This window comes from Artibeus jamaicensis, unplaced genomic scaffold (genome assembly GCF_021234435.1).
Source record: "Artibeus jamaicensis isolate MK-2021 breed Jamaican fruit bat unplaced genomic scaffold, CSHL_Jam_final scaffold_660, whole genome shotgun sequence".
In the NCBI taxonomy this organism is placed as follows: Eukaryota; Metazoa; Chordata; class Mammalia; order Chiroptera; family Phyllostomidae; genus Artibeus; species Artibeus jamaicensis.
Window position 1 is genome coordinate 2,444,313 of NW_026522052.1, and position 21,031 is coordinate 2,465,343.

The 21,031-nt window shown below is 43.2% G+C and overlaps 1 protein-coding gene across 3 annotated transcripts in view; it reads right to left on the reverse strand.

The window, feature by feature from the left end:
• The window catches only part of JHY (junctional cadherin complex regulator), an 84,883-nt gene that overhangs the window by 29,449 nt on the left and 34,403 nt on the right, over positions 1 to 21,031 (reverse strand). For 2 of the 3 annotated variants that reach the window (XM_037138294.2, XM_037138293.2), the window contains one exon: positions 16,849 to 16,962. The exons of the other annotated variant lie outside the window; for it this stretch is intronic. In XM_037138294.2, coding sequence (XP_036994189.2) covers positions 16,849 to 16,962 — 114 coding nt within the window. The remainder of the gene's footprint in view (positions 1 to 16,848; positions 16,963 to 21,031) is intronic. 3 annotated transcript variants of the gene reach the window in all.

A 21,031-nucleotide genomic window follows, 5' to 3' on the forward strand; every position in this document is an offset into this window, starting at 1 on the left:
ATTATAATAATAAGGTTGAGACTATTTAAAATAGTAATAAACAATATTACTTCTTACTCTGGATAGCTAAGTCAGAATGCTTTATAATTTGAAATTTAGAGTATGTTCTCCTTAGGATTTGTGCTTTCTGGACGACTGGCCAAATTCTGATCAGCTCCTCTAAACTGTAACTTTTACCTGTGGTGCTACAAAAACAAAAAGTTCCCTTTCTGTATTTCAGTTATGATAGGTCCTGGCCAGAGTGTCGCCCTGCTACACCAAGGTTGTGGGTTTGATCCCCAGTCAGGGCACATACAAGAATCAACCAATGAATGAATCTTTTCTCTCTCTCAAATCAACTAAATTTCTCTCTCTCTCTCAAATCAACTAAAATTAAATTTAAAAAAAGACAGGCTCTTCCTTCCACCCAGTACATGGAGCTGCAGGGGGGAAACGTGGGCAAGAAGGCTCTGCAAACAGCCCAAGAGCGTCCATCCTTGTGGTGGACACTGAAGGAAACCATACTGCACAGTTTACAGGGGTGTTCTTGAAACACGGCGGCTCTTTCCATGACTGTCATGACTGGCCATGAAAGGCAAAAAAGACTCCCTTCACTATGATCTATAAATATTGATTGATGCTGATAAGGTCATTCTTTTAAATATTTGTTTGGTCTTTTAATTGCTAGAAAATAAATGACCAGAAACTCTTTTTCTGCTGCCATACAACTACTTGTTTCAGTTCTCTCTCCTTATTCCCACCAAAAAAGAAGAAAAAAAATCATTAGGAATTTTTTTTTCCAAGGGCACCCGACCTGAAGCCTCAGGTTACCACTTGGCTTTGGTCACGTTCTATCTCTGCTGCTGACAGGTCAGGTTATGACAGTATTCTTCACAGGGTGCTTGGTCAACAAGGCCACGGACTCATCATTTTATGAAACTTCAATGGTCTCAAGTGTTAAACTCTCTATTCATGCAAATGTAAGTGCCTAGAGGCGGCTTCCAGTCCCCAGAGTGGAAGACATTTATGGGCTCACCGTGGTTTCTCTGGCCTCCCCAGAAGCCTGCTTGAGATCTGCGTTCACCAAGGTTTATTACCCTACAGTGGAGGCATCAGGTGTCACTCTTTAGGTGGCAAGACCTGAGCTCCCCGACGTTCACACACAAAGCGGTTCTCAGGCCACTTAATCTCCATCAGCACTGAAATCCTCTGTTTCATCGAGCTCTCACTGGGGCTCTTTTGTTACCAGCACGCACAATCAGCCCATACTCCGTGCACTCAGAATAACTGCTTAATGGCAATGGGTTTTCCTGCCACACACAGAGCAGGGTCCTGTGGCTGGACTGTTGGCATTGGGGAATCTTGATGCCTAATGCTACGATAACAATTTCTTAGTAAGAGCCATACTTAGTTATTAATGTTTGTTCACACCGTGCTATCTGGGGGCAGTTGGTCCCAACCCTGGGGAAGGGTACCCAGAGGCTCTCTCTTCTGTGGCTTTGCTGTTTGCATGTCGTAAGCACAGGGAGAATATATGTTCTGATCTCAACCAAGAAGTCCACCTGCTTTCAAACAAAACCCATTTTGCTTGTAAGGCGAGCACACATACAGCCTACTACCTCTCTGGCAGTTACCCTGATCAACCCTGGAGTCTTGAGTGTTGGATCTGGGCTCCAGAATGAGTCATGAGATAGAGGTTACTCGTGTGTTTATTAACAATAAGGTTTTCAGTCAAGATGCTAGAGTAGCTAGATGCAGTATACTCATCCTTCACGACCGCATCAAAATTACAACTAAAGGACAGAACAACCATTATCTAGAACTGCGTGAAACCTAGCTGAAGAGAAGTCCTGTAACAGAGGTTATAAAGGAAAAACCACACACAGACTGGTAGGACAAGCAGAGACGTGAAATGGACTGGTTCCCATGCCCATGTGTGACAATTAAAAATCAGGAGGGACATACTGGATGTGGCAGTCCCCACTGAGGAGTGAGTGGTTCCAGTCCCATACCAGGCACCCCAGCCCAGGCTTCCAGTGCTAAGAAGAATAAGTCCCCATAACTTCTGGCTATAAAAACCAGCACAGATTGTGGCTGAGCAAGACAGAGGGCTTCTAGAGTCCCAGGCAGTTCCTCCTAGAGGGCCTGCACATGGACTTACTCAGACTCATTTGCTCTGAGCTCCAGTGCTGGGGCAGCATCTCAAAAGGCACCAGGCACATACAGGGAGGAACTGAATTGTTTGGCATCTGGGTGAGAGCTGGAGGCAGCTTTCTCTCAGAGAGAAGTGCTGGCAGAGGCCATTGTTTCTTTGCTGAGCCCTCCTCCCACACAGCCAGCAGGCAGGTGCCATACCGGAGTCTCCGTCAACCTGGCTCCCATTGTGTGCCCTGTCCTGGGGATTCCGTGAGCCCCCTCCCCACCCAACTTGCAGGGCTACCCAAGCTGTTTCCAGTGGCTTTTCCATACAAATGGCCTGTCTTGGCACATGTGTGGACTTTTCTAAAAGCTTTCAAATGTTCACAAGCCCCAAACAAGCACATCTGGCTTCAGCATGCCCCATTCATCTTGCTAAGTGGTCCTAGGTCCAGCACTAGCAGCAGCTCACCTTCACAAGTGACACACTCAAGGGGTGAAGTTAGTGGGCACCCCCTCGCCACTGAAACAAGTCCTTCTGTGTTGGGCTGGTTCCTGCACAGCAGATCCTCCACTGTAGTTGTGGGAGTCTTTGAAACCAACAGGCCTGGAGATAAATCCCTCCCACTGATATGCCAACAGCAACCAAGGCTCAACTACAACAGGAGGGTGCACACGGCCTGCACCTGGAGCGACCAGCTTGGGGGACTGGGAGCTTATACCACTGGGCCCCATAAGAACAACACTACACTAGACCACTCTGTCAAGACTGGGAGATACAGCAGCTCTGGAAACAAACACAGGGGCGGCCAAAATAAGGAGACAAAAAACATGTCCCAAATGAAATAACAGAACACAACTACAGAAATATAACTAAACAAAACAGAGAAAAACAATTTACCAGATGCAGAGTTCAAAACACTTGTAAGGATGCTCCTTGAAACTAGGGGAAGAGTAGAGGAACTTACCGAGACCTTCAACAAAGAGACAGGAAACATAAAAAATGAGAAAGAAAACATAAAGGAAAAAATGGTGGTCAAGATGGTGGCATAAGCAAACATGCCTCACCTCCTCACACGACCACATCAGAATTACAACACTAAAATATAGAACAGCCATCACTCAGAACCATCAGAAATCAAGTTGAATGAAGTCTGACGACTACAGAATTAAAGACCACATCCATCCAGACTGGTAAGAGGGGCACAGACTCGGATCAGGCTGGTCCCACACCCACGTGTGGTGGATAAAAATTCGGGAGGGATATGTCTGGAGTGAGGAGTCCAGCCCCACACCAGGCCCCCCAGCCCAGGGTTCCAGTGCCCAGAAGATAAGTCCCAATAACTTCTGGCTGCAAAAACCAGCAGGGATTGAGTCAGTACAAGAAAATTCTGGAGTCCCGAACAGTTCCCCCTAAAGAACCTACACATGGCCTTACTCAGACTCACTCCCTCTGAGCTACAGCACCAGGAAAACAGCTTGAAAGGCACCAGTGGTAATCAGGGAGGAACTGAAGTGTCTGGCATCAAGATGAGAGCCGAGGGGCAGCTTTCTCCCAAACAGAAAGGCGGGCAGAGGCCACTGTCCCTTTTCTGAACTCTCGCCCAGTAGAGCCATAGAGCCAGCAGGTGGGTGCCATATCTGAGACTATCAACCTGGCTAACACTGTTGGCCCCACCCTGGAGATCCCCTGAGACTCCATCCCACCCAACTTACTGGCCCACCCTTGGCCCAGTACTTGGTTCAAAGTACTGTTAACCAAGACTTTCCCGTATGAATGGCAGGTCTTGGCTCATGCTTCACAACTTCCTAAATTCTATTAAACTAGCAACAGCTGGCCTCAGTAAGTCACCAGCCCTCATACCTCTTACTAAGTGGCCATAGGCTCAGCACTAGCAGCAACCAGCATAAATTCACAGCTTAGCTTCACCTGGGAATCACCAAGCCTAGCACAAGCAGCAGTCATCTCAGATTGTTTTACAGCTCAGGCAGGGTGGACCTAGGCAGAACACAGGTGGGGGCTGACCTTGGCCTGTACCACATGGGAAACCCCAGAGCCTGCATACCCAGTAGACAGCTACAGACCATGTTGGGAAACCACCACCCTGCCTCTGAACATCTGACCCTCCATGGAGAGCAGAGATTGGTGGTCAGTGGTGTCAGCCAGTCCTTGAAGCTGACTGGCCCAAGTAACTCCTATCCATTGACCTGCCAAGAGTAATGAAGGCTCAAGTACATGAGGAGAGCATACTCAGCCCATGCAGAGGGAACACCTCAAGTACATAGCTTGGGTGATTGGGGAGGCTGTTCCCCTGGACCTTACAAGACACCTACTACATTAGGCCACACTACTAAGACAGGGAGTCCTAGCAGTTTACCTAATACATAGAAACAAACACAGGGAAGTTGCCAAAATGAGGACAGAAACAAACATGAGGCAAATGAAAGAACAGATCAAAACTCCAGAAAAAGAGCTAAATGAAATGGAGATAAGCAGTCTATCAGATGCATAATTCAAAATACTGGTTTTAAGGATGCTCAATAAACTTGAGTGAGGAGCTCAAGAGCATAAAAAAATCTAGTGAGAAATACAGGATATGCTAATTGAAATAATAACAATTTAAAGGGAAATAGTAGAGTAGATGAAGCCAATAATCAAATCAATGATTTGGAACATTAAGAAAGCAAAAGACAACCAATCCAAGCAAAGAAGAAGAAAAAGTCCAAAAAAACACAATAGTGTAAGCAGCTTGTGGGACAACTTTAAGCAGTCCAACATTCACTTCATAGGGGTGCCAGAAGGAAAAGAGAAAGACCAGGAAATAGGAAATCTATTTGAAAAAATAATGAAAGAAAACTCTTTAATTTGGTGAAGGAAACAGACATGCAAGTCCAGGAAGCACTGAGCTTTGAGATTAGTCAGAGATCTACACCTCTCATACTATCACTCCTTTACCTTGCCCAGAAAGTCAAGAGTATTTTAAGAGTGTCAAGAAGAAAATATCCTAGTTCATTCTTTTGAAACTTTACTTAATTAGACACGTTTCTATTTCTTTCACTGACAACACGCTCCTTGCTGGTGGGAGTCGGCTCCCTTGCACTGGCCAGTGAGGGAGAGACCCTTATACGTACTCTGTCCAGCTCTGGGCACACAGTGGAAGGGGGGTTTGGGACAGCAAACCTGGGGAGATTCTCAGGGACACACAGAATGGTTTGGGACAGCGAGATCTACATGGAAAGGTCAAGTGAAGAGGGGTTCCTTGGCTTGTAAATAAGATGGTAATTACCACCAATTACCAGTATTTTATTTTATTCTATTAAAAAAATTTTTTTTGAGAAAGCAGAGGGAGGAGAAGGAGAGGGAGAAAAACATGGTCTATGGGTTGCCTCTTATGTGCCCCCAACTAAGGATCTGGCCTGCAACCCTGGCATGGATCCTAACTAGGAATTGAACCAGTGACCTTGCAGTTCACAGACTGGTGTTCAATCCACTTAGCCACACCAGCCAGGGCCAATTATCAGTATTTTAAAAATGAAACTATACAGGCTTAAATTGTGTCAGGGACCTTGCTTCCATCCTGTCATCTTTCTTTCCTTGTCCTATCTCTAGTTTTTCTCTGTCTCTCTTTTTTTCCCCAGCATGTAAATAAGACTCTCCTGTTACCAAATGGAAGAATCCCTCACTTGATCACACTCTCGAACCTCCTCAGGCCTGGAAGGGCGGGCTGTGCTGGCGCCCGTTTCCCCAGCTCTCCTCTGGCCTCCACAGGGGCAGAGCGTCAGTTCTCAGCCCCCACAGAAACCGCTCTGCTCAGGCCACCAGTTCCCTCTCAGTTGCTAAATCCTATGGGTTCCTTTTTCTTTAACTTCCAATTTTTTCAAACTTACAAAATTATTTTAAATTTATAGAAAAGTGGCAAGAATAGCACAGAGAGTCTCCAAAGATTCTTATATAAAGATTTACCTATATTGAACATTTTGCCGCATTTTGGCATTCATTCTATCTTTTCTCCATATATTGCTAGCTAGGCACACAAATACATTTACACTATTGTTTATGCTATAGTTTAGTTTTTTTCTGAATCCCCGGAAACACATATTTGAGTTGCATATATCATTACCTTTTCATGACACCTTTTTACTTGTGTTCTCTGCAGAGTTTGACCTTGTTCACTAATTTTTCTTCCTTAAAATTGTCATGTCTCCAGTTTCATGACACTGGTTTATCCTGGTCAGCTTTCTCCCTCTCTGGCCATCCCTTTGTAGACTCCCCTCCTGCTCTCCACTCTTAAAATTCTGTCATTCTCTACAGGGCCCTGCTCTTGACCCTTCTCTCTTCTGCCCTACAAGTCCTGGGGCATTTCAGCAACGCTGACAGTGTCAGTGCACCAGTGATTCTAATGATGAAAATGTACTGCTAACTCAGATGTGTCTTCTGTGTTCTGTGCCTGGTTCAGATACAGGCAACTCCACGCCCAACGTCAGGCTCACCCCCATGTTCCCGCACCCCCCGCCCTTCTGCTCGGCACCATAGCCCTCCTTCTCTTCCTGAGTGGAACTGATGTCACTAATCAGACACTTCGAAATTCAGATTTTCCTTTTGGGTCTGGTCCTCAGCCTAGACTTGGATAAACTCTAAACTACTCTAGGTTTGGAATTCCTTTCACTGACATGGTGATGTGAGCAGGATTCCAAGGGAAGCCGCCCAGGACCACCCTGCAGACTTGGACCTGGGTTTGGTGCCTGCAGGGGCCCGTTGTGCCCCACTGGCCCCTCGCTTCATGTTGGGTGACCTTGGGTGAGCTCGCTCTTGGAATCCTGGACCTTCCTACTTTTGGTCCCGTCCCAACTTTATTTGAGCTGTTATTAGGAAATCCTCGAGGTGGCACTAAAAGATAAGGGTTGGTTGAACTGAGATTTACTCAGGAAAGGAGGAAAGGTTGGCTGTTTTACATTTTAGTCTTTCAATTGGGATTGCTTTCTGGGAGTCTGACTAAAAAAAGTCTTTGCTGGTTGGTTAAATAAGAGACTGAAACTCATTTAGCTCCAAAGAAAAGGGGCACCTGCTCCTTCCAGTTCAAAGTTTGAGTATTCTTAGGTAACTAAGAATCACTGTGGGGAGGCACAGAATCTGAGAAGTCTCAAGGCATCGAGTGGTCCCATAGGGAATTCCAATGCATTGCAACTGAATAATTGACTTGTCCCGGGACATGCAGTAAGGACTGGCCATCCAGTGATCCAAGTCCTCACAGCTGTATTAGACAGCCCAAGAGAGATGCCAAGGCACACAAGAGGGTTCGAGAGACTCAGGAGGTAAAAGTCTTGGAAGTCAACCCACAAGCAGCACACTGTAACCCACAACATAATATTTCTAGAAGCTTATTCAAATTCCACTGAATTCAAAAGGAAATTAAATTCAAATGGGAAACCGTGTCTCCAGGCTGACAAGCCCCAAATGGGCAGCCGCCTACTAGCATTCCTGGAGGACTCGTGTCCAATCCACACAGAGCTTTCATTCATCAGTATTTACAGAAATGGAAAAATTAACTAAAAATGTTCTCAGCTTAAAATGGCTAAAATGGGAAACTTCCGATCTATTCCAATTGAATAGGCCAGCTCTAATTAAATGAAATTAATGGGAAGCTTACTTTCTTTGAAAATTGGGAGGCTCAAGATAATACACAGATAAACTCTCTTCCCTCCAGTAAGGTAATTTGAAAATTTTAGAGACCATCTCAACTGAAAAGGGCTTCCAAAGCTACTCACTGCCAACCACCTACTTCCATCCTATCCAATCTTTTCCAGTGACTTTTCCTCCCCCTTTTCCAACGATTCCGCTGTGTCCTCTGTTCTCTCTCTTGATGCCCTCACCTTCACCAACTGAAAAAGAAACTGAAAAATAACCCAACCAGGACAAAATAGAAAGACCGGAAATTCTGGTGGCTCCTTTAGGGAAAAGCTGGCCTCAGGAAGGGGAGGACCAGCAATTATTTATACTGCTTTGATTAGGACAGAATTAAGAAATCTAACCAAAGATGTTCCTGATCCCCTCTAAGGCTCCATCAGAGTTGCTAAGGGATTTAACTATTAGAAGCCACAATCCTGGTTTTTCAGATCGGTCCCAAATGATACACCTATTCATTCTTGAGAGTAAAGCAACACAATAGTTATTAAATAAGGCTTTTGGGGGGAAAAAACCTGTGGATTTTTTTAAGACAAAGAGAAACAGACCAGGATGAATGCAGGGAATTAACTAATTGGTTTCACCAAGTCATTTCTGAGATTCCCCCCGCCCCCCCAAAAAAAAGATGGGTGGGGGAGAAATTTCCGCCTAAAATCCAGCAATGCAGGTAAAGACCCAATGAAACCATACTTAATTTCTTTGAACACTTTAAGAAAATTTCCAAACAACATTCAGAACTGACTCCAGACACTTTTAATAATCATCAAAATTATCCATTTCTCAAGTTGCCAGTATTTGGGAAGGATTAGATGAAGAGTTTGTGATTCGGATTAAACAGCATAAATTAAACTGGCCTATGTACAATACAACTAATAAGATAGCAGTTCTGGCTGATCAATTATCTAAAACTATTCCAAAGGAGGGAAAGGATAAAGGTACTAATCATGAATTTACAGCTCTAACAGTTAAACAATCAGGTCAGACCTTCCCAGAGGACTTTCAGCAAGGGGACAGAGTCTGCTTTCACTGTAACAAGCCAGGTATTTTCGGAGAGACTACAGAAAACTGAAATGGCTTTTAGAAAAAAAAAAAAACAAAACAGAAGCAAGCATAGGGCTACTCCCAAAATTACGAGGGTCCTTCCCCTTCTCCCTACCGACACTTTAGGGGAGGCTGAAATGATCATAAAGGGGAAACTTACCAAGGCTCTTCAACATACCAGGACCACTTTATCTGTTGCCCACTCTACCCAATCACACTGCCCTCTCCCTCAGAGTGAATCTTCTAGACGAGTTGCAGGGATAGCTAACCAATCAGTGTCTATTTTTAATTCAGAAGCTGTCACCTTCCACCTCAGGAATGATAGGGGCAACACACAGTTTTACTGGTCCAATCTGCTCCATTTCACCTGATAGGACAGGGCTTTCTTACAAATCATGACACCCACATAGCCTTCTCTCAAAAGGGCAAATGTAGCCCTGACCAGGTGTGTCAGCTGGCTGGAGTGTCATCTCATACACCAAGAGATTGCAGGTTCAATTCCTGGTCAGTGAAAAAAAAAAGGGGGGGGATGCAATGTATTTAGAAGTAAATGAAATCAGGCATCGAATCAATTGAGAAAATAATGATTTTAAAGAAGGCTCAAAAAGAGGAAACTAATTTTGAGGCCGAACATTTAAGTCAGCTACTCATGTCAAAATAACTATTGACAATACTCTGCCTCCACTGGTATTTGTCAATATCCTTTGAGAGCCAATGCACTGGCCCTAATTAAGCTCATTATAAAAGATTTATAAAAGAATACTGAAATAGAGAGCTTATAACTCATGCACAAGTCCTTGTAATACTCCTTCCAGTAAAGAAATCCAATGAGAAAGGCTAAGAATTTGTACAAGATCTTAGAGCTACAATGAAATTGTTATTCCCAGACGTCCTGTGGTCCCAAATCCACATACACTATTATCTGCCTTTCCTGTGGGTTGCCAGTATTTTTCAGTAACAGGTTTACATGGTGCCTTTTCATCATTTCGGTAGCAAAGGACAGTCAACATCTTTTTGCCTTCACTTGGAAAGGCTCCCAATTCACTGGGACAGCAATGTCCCAGGGATGTACAGAGAGTCAGTCCCACATATTTCTCTCAAAAACTAAAGGTTGATTTAAATGATACTGGATTTCCCAGAGATTCCACTCTGATTCAGTGTGGGGATGATTTACTTTTATGCTCCAGGATACCATTAGACTTTCAAGAAGACAATTTATTCATTATAACATCTATCCATAAAAGGACATAATGTCTTGAAAGATAAGACTTTCTTTTTGTTTATCCCCAGTAAAATACCTTTGCCACCTTCTAATTAGCTATTAATTAGCCCTAAAACACTCATAAGAATTCTAGCCTCTCCTCTTCCAATATCTAAGAAACAGCTTCGGGCATTTCTGGAGCTGACTGGATACTGCTGCAGCTGGTTCTCAAATTTTTCATTAGTACCTCAAGCTCTATCTGGATTATTAAAATCAGATCTGCCTGATCCAATCCAATGGATTCACCAAGGGAACCGAGATACAGAAGCTCTAAAGAAGAATTATCTAAAGCTCCTACTTTGGGAGACTTAAAGTATAAACATCCTTTCTTCCTTTTTATACACAAAAAATAAAGGACATACTTTAGGAGTTTTAACTCAGAAACATGGAGATCACGATAGACCTACAGGAATGAGAGCTCCCTCCTTGTACGTGGCTTGTAGCCGCTCAGCCAAGTTCTGGGCTGTCCTCGAACCGTTCATTCTCCTGTGTTGCATCTTTACTGAACTCTCATCACGCTCATGGCTTCCCTGTCAGCGGACTGGTTCCCTATGAAGTACTGCTTTCCTCACCTAATACCACTTCTATCGATGTAACAGTCTTAACCCAGCAACTTTACTACTTTCTTTACAGAAGAAAGAAATCCAAAATTGCACTTTTAGGAATGGTTTACAGGGAACTCCTATTGATAATGCTGACTTACCTTGAATGCAGAGGGATCTCATTTAAAGATGAACAGGGGCCTTACCAAGCTGGACAGGCAGTAACTTCCCTGGTGGACATCCCTGAAAGTCCTCATCTACCTGCTCCATAAGATCTGCTCCAGAAGCTGCATTAATAGCTCTAAGTCAAGCTTGTTGGTTGGTCAAAGATCAAATAGCCACTATATATTTTTTCTGCCTGGTCTTTTAAAAAAATTAAATTATTTTGGTACTGTGAGTCAGTAATGTAAGTTTCGAGTGTACAATTCTGTAATGCGTATGTGAGCTGCACTGCAGGCTCACCAGCCAAAGTCTAGTCTCTTTACGTCACCATATATTTGACCTCTTCACTCTCTTCATCCTTCTCCCACTCCCTTCCGCCTCTGATAACCTTTGTACTGTTGTCGGTGTCTACGAGTTTATTTCTTCATTTGTTGATTTCTGTTTGTATCCCACATATGAGTGAAATCACATGGTTCTTGTCCTTTTAAATTTTATATACTTTACTAAAAACAGCCAATATCTATACTGATAGTTGCAGTGCCTTCGGTGTAGTTCATGGAATGATATGGACATCTGCCGGTCCATGACACTTAGTTCCACCTACATGGAATGTCAAAGACTCCTTGACGATGAGAAGCCACCAACAACTGAAGTAAAGACCTGTCCCAGAAAAACTGGACCAGGCCGGTGTCACCCCAGACTTGATAGAGACTAACTTGACGTTCTTACCTTCATCCCTCACTGATCTTGATTTATACTACAGGAAGGTTGTCAAAGATGCTAACAAACCCAATTGGCTCCCTTTTCTTTGTTTCTCTTTCATTACTCCAATGCCTAAAATGGTTTTAGGTAAAACTTTCCTGAAGTTCGGCTAAAGAAGGAAATCAGAGTGATTGTTGGATATGCCATCACATTCCCAAGTCAGTAAGAAACCAATACTTACCATTAGTGGCACCTGTTACAAACTTTGGAACCATATGCAACACCACTGTCTTCCCAACCCACGTCCAAGGTCACCTTTCAGGTAGAAACTATTCAAGAATGAGGAACATCCATCCCTTGCTTTTCACTGTCTCCTGTCATCTCCACCAAATTTGAAATTTAACTCTGCTCCCTCCCTGATTCCTTTCTTATTTGATCTCTAAATGTCTACATGACAATATTAAAAAGAAAAATATAACCAAATTATGTAAAGTCATTCCTTCCATCCAATATCATCTCAATGGATTTTAGAAAACAGGTATAATAAATGGCTTCACCCTTTATTGAAAGGGATTTTCTCAATAATACCTGTGAATGATCCAGAGACAGAGATACTCAGTGGGGGAGTAGTTTGTGCTCCGCCCAAGTTTACCATTATTCACAGCATAGGAGAAGATCCTTCTACTAAAGGGTGGGCACATTGATGTTCAGGCAGTTGGCAAATGGAAGAACTCTATTTTGGGGGTGCAATTCATCACTCCTTTATCTATTCTTAAGAATCCCCCAGCATTTCATAGGACAAATTATTTTAACAAAGAACTGTTTCAACAGACGGAAAAACAGATCATAAGGCCTTAAAAGGAAATGCTGGTTGATTATCATGATAGATTTGGATAAAGTATACTTGGCATGCTAATCCCAAGAGCCAGAATATATATCAGTAGGGATATGATTAAAAATGTATCTGTCACCATCAGAAAACTGCTAAAGAGATGGCTAAGACTGTTGCTGCATCACAAAAGTCTAAATTCTCTTGCTTGGGTTGTCCTTGACAATCACACAGCCCTTGACTTCTTGTTGGCCAAACAAGGTGGAGTTTGTGCTGTTGCCCATTCCACCTATTCCACATATATAAACATCTCAGGGGGAGCAGAGACTTAATTAAGAAAAGGTCACTCAACAAGCTAAATGACACCCGAAAAAAGAAAGGATGACCCACTACATGACTTGTTTAGCTGGCTACTTTCAGGGTTAAGAACATTGTTTTGATCTCTGTTAAAGAGTGTTATGATATTGGTAGGTTTGCTGATCCTTTTTGCAGCATTCAAATTCAAAGTCTATTGTCCTTCCCCCTGCTTGAAATCAGCTGCTCCTACTAAAATTATGGTGACGCAAAAAATAAAAATGATCCACCAAGCACTATGTCCTTTTAATTAGGAATGATTTGAACTCTTTTTCTACTATACATAAGTTGCTTGTGTATCCTTTTGGTTCAAGAAGATATAGACTAACAAGGCTCAGAAGTCTGACTACATTTTGCCAATTACACTTGACTTATTAATTAATGTGTGTACCTTACTCAATAAGGTCTCATATCCATGTTAATACAAATGGAATCTGAAATGGTTGTAAGACAATGGCCAATTGTAATGGGTGTAAAGACCTACAAGACTCTTAGGGTCTCCCTGAGCTTTAGAAAATTTTAGATGGGAAGACAAGCACCATATGATCTCACCTATATGTGGAACCTAATCAACAAAACAAACAAGCAAAATATAACAGGGACATTGAAATTAAGAAAAAACTGACAGTAACCAGAGGGGTGGTGGAAGGGGATAATGAGGGGAAAAGGGGAGAGGCTTTTCAGGGTCAAGAATAAAGGGCACTCAGACAAAACCAAAGAGGGGTAGGATCAAGGGCAGGAAGTGGGGATGGCTGGGGTGGGGGGAGTGGTAGGGGGGAAATGGAGACAACTGTACTTGAACAACGATAACAAAATGTGGGGAGGGGGAGATAGAAAATGTAACATATAACCCTGTATCGGGCATCCAGCTGAATCCTAAACTAAAATCTTCAATAATTCAACCACTGGTAAAAAAAAACTATTCTTAATAACACTTTCCAGTGCAAAGTAGATGGACCATATTAAAGAAGATGGCAGTACACGGGAACTCATCTAACTGTCAGATTATAAAAATCAAAGAGGTAAGTGGTCATGCCCTCACACCACGTGAAATTCCGAGTTCACCCAACCTGTCCTGTTGCATCTACCCCGACAAGTAACAATGTATGGTACATGGGGAAGGGCCATTTTTGCTGGGAAGGACTAGAAAATTCCTGTTATTCTAAGTCACTTCAATTGTAATTACACTAAATTCATATTAAATGCTACAGGAATGTGGTGTAATACAGATATTACAGGTAAAGAACTTTACCTCAGGCTAATAAAACATAAGAATATTAATACTGAAAATCAAATGTACTGGGAAAGTGAACTCAATTCTCTCCACGGAGTTATTTCCATGGAAACTGGCCAGGAGAAAAATTAGAAATTTAGGTTATGAAATAGCTAAAAGTCTTCATTCATTGGGCCATCCTCTCATAAAGTACAGATGGCAACAGATGAAGAAGGAAAACACATTGTTGTTTTGGTAAAAACCATGACAACACCTGTAAAGCGTTCTTGGGCTGGCTGGAACGTTTATCTCCCTCAAGCTCATCCTCACCTAAAGCAGATTATGTTTTTATTGTATGTTATTGGACTACTGTTATTATTCCTCTTCCTGTTAGGTAAACCTTACATTAGATGTAGAAGGATGAAGGGTAAAGTAAACAAGAAAACTCAGGTCACGGCAGCTCACAGGTTAGAAATGATCCAGAATGTTTGTCATAATGAAGGCCCATGGGACCGACTGCCTCCCATCTATGTGCCCTCCCCTCTTTGGGAAAATCAGGCCTTAATTCACATCCCATGGTTATAGTCTTGTCCCATCCCCAACTGCTCATCTTTCAACGAGAGAACGCAGACACTAAAACTTCCTCGGAATGAGTCTTCCTGGCACCATAGGACTACATTATGCCCAAACGGTTGGTCATCAAGGCATCATTCCAACTGATTTATGACCAAAAGGGGAAACTGGAAATGAAAAGGTGGCTACCTGGCGGGCCGAACACGCACAACACCTGAAGGTAACCATGCGGGATTTCTGACCATAACAATTCCTAACTGAACTGCTTATAATGAGAACTCACGTCCTAGGCCTGTGTGGTAGAGTGATCTTTACCAGAAGCAAGCCCTGCCCATCTAGGATAGCGTGCTTAATGTCGGAATGGTCTCTTCTCCAGACCTCCGGAGATAAACAACCCGGTACCAGGGGGACATGGCCCACCATTCCTCACTGTTTGTCTTTTCACTTTTTAACTGAACTTATTGGAGTGATATTGGTTAATAAATTACACGGGGTTCAGGTATACAGTTCTATATACATCATCTGTATGTTGTATTTTGTGTTCACCAACACATCATTTATCCCCCTTTACCCACCTCTGCCTCCCCCCATCCCCTTTCCCTCTGGTAATCACCATACTGTGCTCTGTGCCTATGAGTTCTGCTGTTTTTTTGCTTAATCCCTTTAATGTTTTCACCAGGCTCCCAGCCCTCTCCCCTATGACAGCTGTCAGTCTATTCTCTATATCTATGAGTCTGTTCCTATGTTGTTTATTAGTTTATTTTGTTTGTTAGATTCCACATATAAGAGAAATTATAATTATTTGTCTTTCTCTGACTTATTTCACTTAGCATAATTCTCTGCAGGTTCATCCATGCTGTTGCAAAACATAAGGTTTCCTTTTTTACAGCCAAATACTATTCCATTGTGTCAATGTGCCACAGCATTTTTATGCACTCATCTACGGATGGACACTTGGGCTGCTTCCATATCTTGGCTATTGTAAATAAAGCTGTAATATGTAAAGAACATAGGAGTATGTATATTCTTTCAAATCAGCATTTCAGTTTTCTTTGGATATGCTTGTACACAAAATGGATTGGCCATAAAAAGAATGAAATTTTGCCATCTGTAACAGTATGAATGGATCTAGAGGGTATTGTGCTAAGTGAAATAAGTCAGACAAAGACAAGCATCATATGACTTCACTTATATGTGGAATCTAAAAACCAAAATAAATGAACAAGAAAAACAGAAATAACGTCAACGACAGAGAACATTCCGATGGTTGCCAGGGGGGAGGGGCTGTGGGGGGATGACTGAAAATGGTGAAGGGATTGGGAAGTACAGATTGGAAGCTACCGAACAGTCTCAGGATGTAAGTACAGCTCAGGGAATGCCGTCGATAACACTGTGATAACTATGTAGGTGTCCTGTGGGTGCCAGACTTACTGGAGTGATCACTTCACAGGTTATATACATTTCTAGTGAGCATGCTGTACACTTGAAACTAATATAATATTAGATGACAACTGTAATTTAAAATACAAGTTATATTAAAAATAAAAATAAGACTGGTCTGGAGGCCAGTGGGGCGGAAAGATGGCCGGGGCAGTCCCTCTCATCTAACTCCTTGGAAACCGGAACGCACCTTATTGCTGTTATTACTACTTCCACCACTGCACATAGTGTGACTGTGCCAGGTCAGAGCCTGGGTGACTCTAAAGGGATTGTTCCTTCCTAAGCAGGGGTGGCATCTGGTCCACTCGGGGCTGCTCCAACAACCGCAGACACCGGCTGCAGAAAGCAGCTGCAGCTGCTTTTCCTGATTCCTCCAGAAAAAGTCAGTGGGGCACGTCCATAAAATTCTTCCCAGAAACAAAATACGGTTTCAAGGTAGTAAACCCCTGGGTGGAAAAGGATGCCATTATGCTCCGTGAGCAGTGAGCTGGCCTTCCCTTTACCCAGAGAGGCTTCTGCTGGGCTCATGTTGAGCGTCAGGGTCCCCCTCCTCCAGGGATGCGACAGAACCGATCCCCAAAGGAAACAGGCTGGGAGGGGCACAAAATTGGATGATGTTTTGGAACTGCATTTTTTTCCCTTGCATTTGCTCCATTACTTTTCTCAAATAGGTTATAACTTCGAATGTTAGAGAGTGAAATGACTCTTCGTTTAGGAAGTAGAAGCTTTGGAAAAGGGGGTCGGGTCGGGTCGGGTCGGCTGGCTGAGCAAGCCATGGCCCATCTGGGGAAGAAGCCAGTCTTACCCATGGGAGGAGGGGACTGTTCTCAAGCATAAGAATAAACCCTTAAGTGATAAGAAGTGAGTCACAAACATGGCTTATATTCAGCAGTAACCCTTGAAACACATTTCAAATTCAATCCTGCAAGTAACCTTTAGCTGCTGGGCCCTTTGGTGCCAGTTGTTTTCGGGATCGAAGGCAACTCTTCCCCTCTCGTGGGAGTGCTGAGTGGACATCTGGCCTGTTCCTCTGGCTGGGGAGGACATCTAAGGGGGTGAAACACACAGCAGGTTCACTGGGTTCAGTTCGGCCCCAGAGCCACAGCCTCCCGTCTCTAGAAAGGACTGTTTCACTTGCTGTTCATTTCAAGGGTTCCTGTTAGTCCTCAGGGACCTAGGTTGTTACCAAGAGAGATGGGAATAAACAATGTTTTCTCTTTCAGGCGTGACCTTAGAATTGCTGCTCTGAGGTCACACTAATGACTGTAAATGCTCTGCATACTCAGGGGACCCAATTTTACAGGAGTTATGTGAGCCAGATTCTGTGACTAATGCTTGAATATGCCAGACAAAAGAATGTAATGAAGTAACACTGCACTACAAGATAATGATACCAACAACGATAGAAATAACAACAATATTGAATATACCTTGAATGCTCATAGTGCCAGTAGCTGTGGCTTACACCAGTTAATCCTCAAACAAGCTTATCGTGTATGTGCTATTATAAACCCTTTTTGGAAATGAGAAAACTGAGGGACAGAGAGGTTAAGTAACCTGCCCAGAGTCCACAGCCAGTAAACAGTGCAGTGTATGCAACTCCAGAGCATGTAGTTTGATAGTTTCACTAAACTCACTCACTTATTGGGAATGTCACCTTTGACCAGCAGAATTTCTCATTTGGTACTTTGAATTTGAATGACGTAGGTCATTGGTGGTTGTCAACTGTAGTTAAGATATTAGAACAAGCCAGGAAGCTTTTCAAAACTATCAGTGTTCTCCCTCCCCAGGCCAACTGAGTTAGAAGTTTTGTGGATGGCCCCAAATATTAACACACTTTAACCCTCGCACCTCCAGGTTTGGGAATCACTAATAAAGGCGGTGGCTACATCATATTTAGGTTCCCAAACTATTCATGGGATTTAGGTCCTTCATTATTTCTATCCATTAGCTATCTGCTTTCAATTTAAAAAACTGGATATCTCTGTCCTATGTGGAATTCCAGCCATCGGGTGACATTTCAGAAAATCAAGTTAAGTTATACGATCATAATATTGGAAGAGACCCTGGAGGTAATCCAGCATAGCCTCTGGGACTTCTATACCATCCCTGGTACAAGTTCAGCCACTCGTGACCCAAACACGGGCCCCCTCTCCTGGCCGAAGCTCCCTGTGTGTCTGTATGAGCGTAGGTTTAAGGCTCTTCTGCCAGTGAAGAGGGGGCTTCATGTACTCCCTTTCTGGGAGACCTGGTCCTTTCGGGCATCCCTTAGAGTGAAATGTTAAATTTCTCAATCTCTGTTTCACGGATGGTGAGCATACAATTCCATCACTGAGCCACCTCAATGCTATCAAGCTCTTCCTTACAAGAGCAGAAATGTGTCTTCCTTCCCTTTCTCTCCCTCTGCCCTCTGAAATGACATGGAATAAGCCAACCTCTCTCAGAAAACAGCAGAAACTAGGAGAAGCTGACTAGTGTCTTTCCTAAGCCTGCTTTCATTTGGAGAAACAACCTCGAGACTTCTGTGCCCTTCGTCCTGGGACAGGCCACTCAGGGGGTGCTCCTTTGGACACTCTGATCTGTCTCCCCCCTTCTAATGTGATTAACTTCAAAATTCAGATTCAGCCCTTTCTACTTGTTTTGTGAAATTTCCCCTGGGAGGCTGAGTAGCATGAGAGCCTCGGGAGAGCATGACACTGACTGCATGTTCCTGTTCGAGTTCCCTGTCTGCTGCTTCCTTTTTCTTCATGCTACACAGACTAGCATTCGATATGAAAAGAAGCAAAGATATCTATTAAATGTAAGTAATAAGTAAGCAGTTGACAATGGAGATAACCTAATTTCTTACCACTCGACATAACTTCCCTGGCACAACAAGGGCAACAGCCTGTTTCCTTTATCTTGAATGCAACCTTCTCTGCCTGAATGTCTACATATCACAACACTGTGTGTGTGCACGGCAAACACATGACGTGCAAGCTGGGATACTTAAAGGTTAATCTGAAAATCGGAAAAAATGACAATAGAACTTTTTCACTTGAATTTTGCTTGAATTTTCACTGCTACTACCGGAACTATTTGATGATGGAGTTTTTCTGATTACAAATGGGAGTAATCAACAGGTTTTGAATGATTAACTACTCTGCAAGTGCGAAACTTCACAGCACCATGAAATAGTTAAACTTGTGCTGAAATGGGGAATTTAGAACTATAAACACTCTACTGCTACTCAAAGTCAGGAACCATTTCTCATGTTTCTGTCTCTTGGTCCCTATCACAGGACCAGCTCAAGAAACATTAGATGACTATAAAATGTATTAGGTTCCCTGTGGACTGGGCTTCATCCCACGAATCGAAAGGTTGCTGGTTCGATTCCCAGTCAGGGCACATGTGTGGGTTGTGGGTTTGGTCCCAGATGGGGTGCATGCGAGGGCAATGGACTGATGTTTCTCTCCCTCTTTCCCCCACCTTCCCTTATCTATAAAAATATATAAATAAATACAAAATAAATTAAAAATTTCTTCCATTAAAAAAAAGTATTAGGCGTTACAACTTTGTCATCATTATTACCTAGGTTTCAATCCCTCATTGTCATGAAACACAGCTCATTTAAAAGAAAACACCAAGTAGCAGCTGGCCTCAGTGAGCCCCAGTCCCAGAACTAGCAGCCTAGATTCAGTTTGGCTTCACCTGTGAATCTCCAAGCCCAGCATAAGTAGCAGCCACCTGAGATTGCTTTATAACTCAGGCAGGGTGGCCCTGCGTAAAACACAGGTGGAGGCTGATCGTGGCCTGCACCAGCCAGGAAACCTCAGGGCCTACACACCCAGTGGACAGCTACAGACCATGTCAGAGCACCACCGCCCTACCCCTGCACAGCTGACCCTCCACAGAGAGCAGAGGTTGGTAGTCAGTGGTTACAGTCAATCCTTGTAGCAGACTGACCTGGATAAATCCCTCCCACTGACATGCCAACAGCAACCAAGGCTCAACTACAAGAGGAGGGTGTACTCAGTCCACTTGAAGGGCACACCTTGAATACCCAGCTTGGGTGATAGGGAAGGCTGTGCCACTGCACCCTACAGGACACCTACTACATCAGGCCATACGACCAAGACAGGGAGTCAAAGCACCTCTACCTAATGCATAGAAACAAACACAGAGAGGCTGCCACAGTGAAGAGACAAGGAAACATGGCCCAAATGAAAGGAAAGATCAAAACTCCAAAAAAACAATCTAAATGAAATGGAGATAAGCAATCTATCAGATGCAGAGTTCAAAACACTATTTATAAGGATGCTAAAGGAACTTAGTGAGGACCTTAATAGCATAAAAAGATACAGTCAGAAACAAAGGGTACACAGTTGAAATAAAGAACAATTTACAGGGAATCAACTGTACAGTGGATGAAGCTGATAATCAGATCGATGATCTGGAATATAAGGAAGCAAAATACAACCAATCAGAACAACAAGAAGAAAAGAGAATTCAAAAAACAATAGTGTAATCAGTGTGGGACAACGTTAAGCAGTCCAACATTCACTACATAGGGGTGCCAGAAGGAGAAGGACCAAGAAATTGGAAATCTGTTTGAAAAAATAATGAAAGAAAATTTCCCTAATTCAGTGAAGGAAATAGACATGCAAGTCCAGGAAGCACAGAGAGTCCCAAACAACATGGACACAAAGAACCCGCCCCAAGTCATATCATGATTAAAATTCCAAAGGTTAAAGATAAAGAGATTGGGGGGTGAGAGGTGAGGGGATTAAGAAGTACAAATAGGCAGTTACAGAGTAGCCATGGGGATGTAAAGTACAGTGTAGGAAATGAAGTAGCCAAAAAACTTACACACATGACCCATGGCCATGAACAAGGGTGGGGGGATTGTCTGAGGAAGTGGGATGGGGGTGCTGGGCAGAGGAGGACAAAGGGGGGAAAGTCAGGCCAACTCTAATAGCATAATCAATAAAATATAATTCAAGAAAAGAAAAGAAAAATCAGCTCTGCCCTGGATGAGAATTGAAAGCTGAGAGTGTAAACAAACCTCCACAGGCTGCCTAAGGGAGACAAGGAAATAACCGTTTCCCAAACCTCAAACCTGAGCTGTCTTGGACGA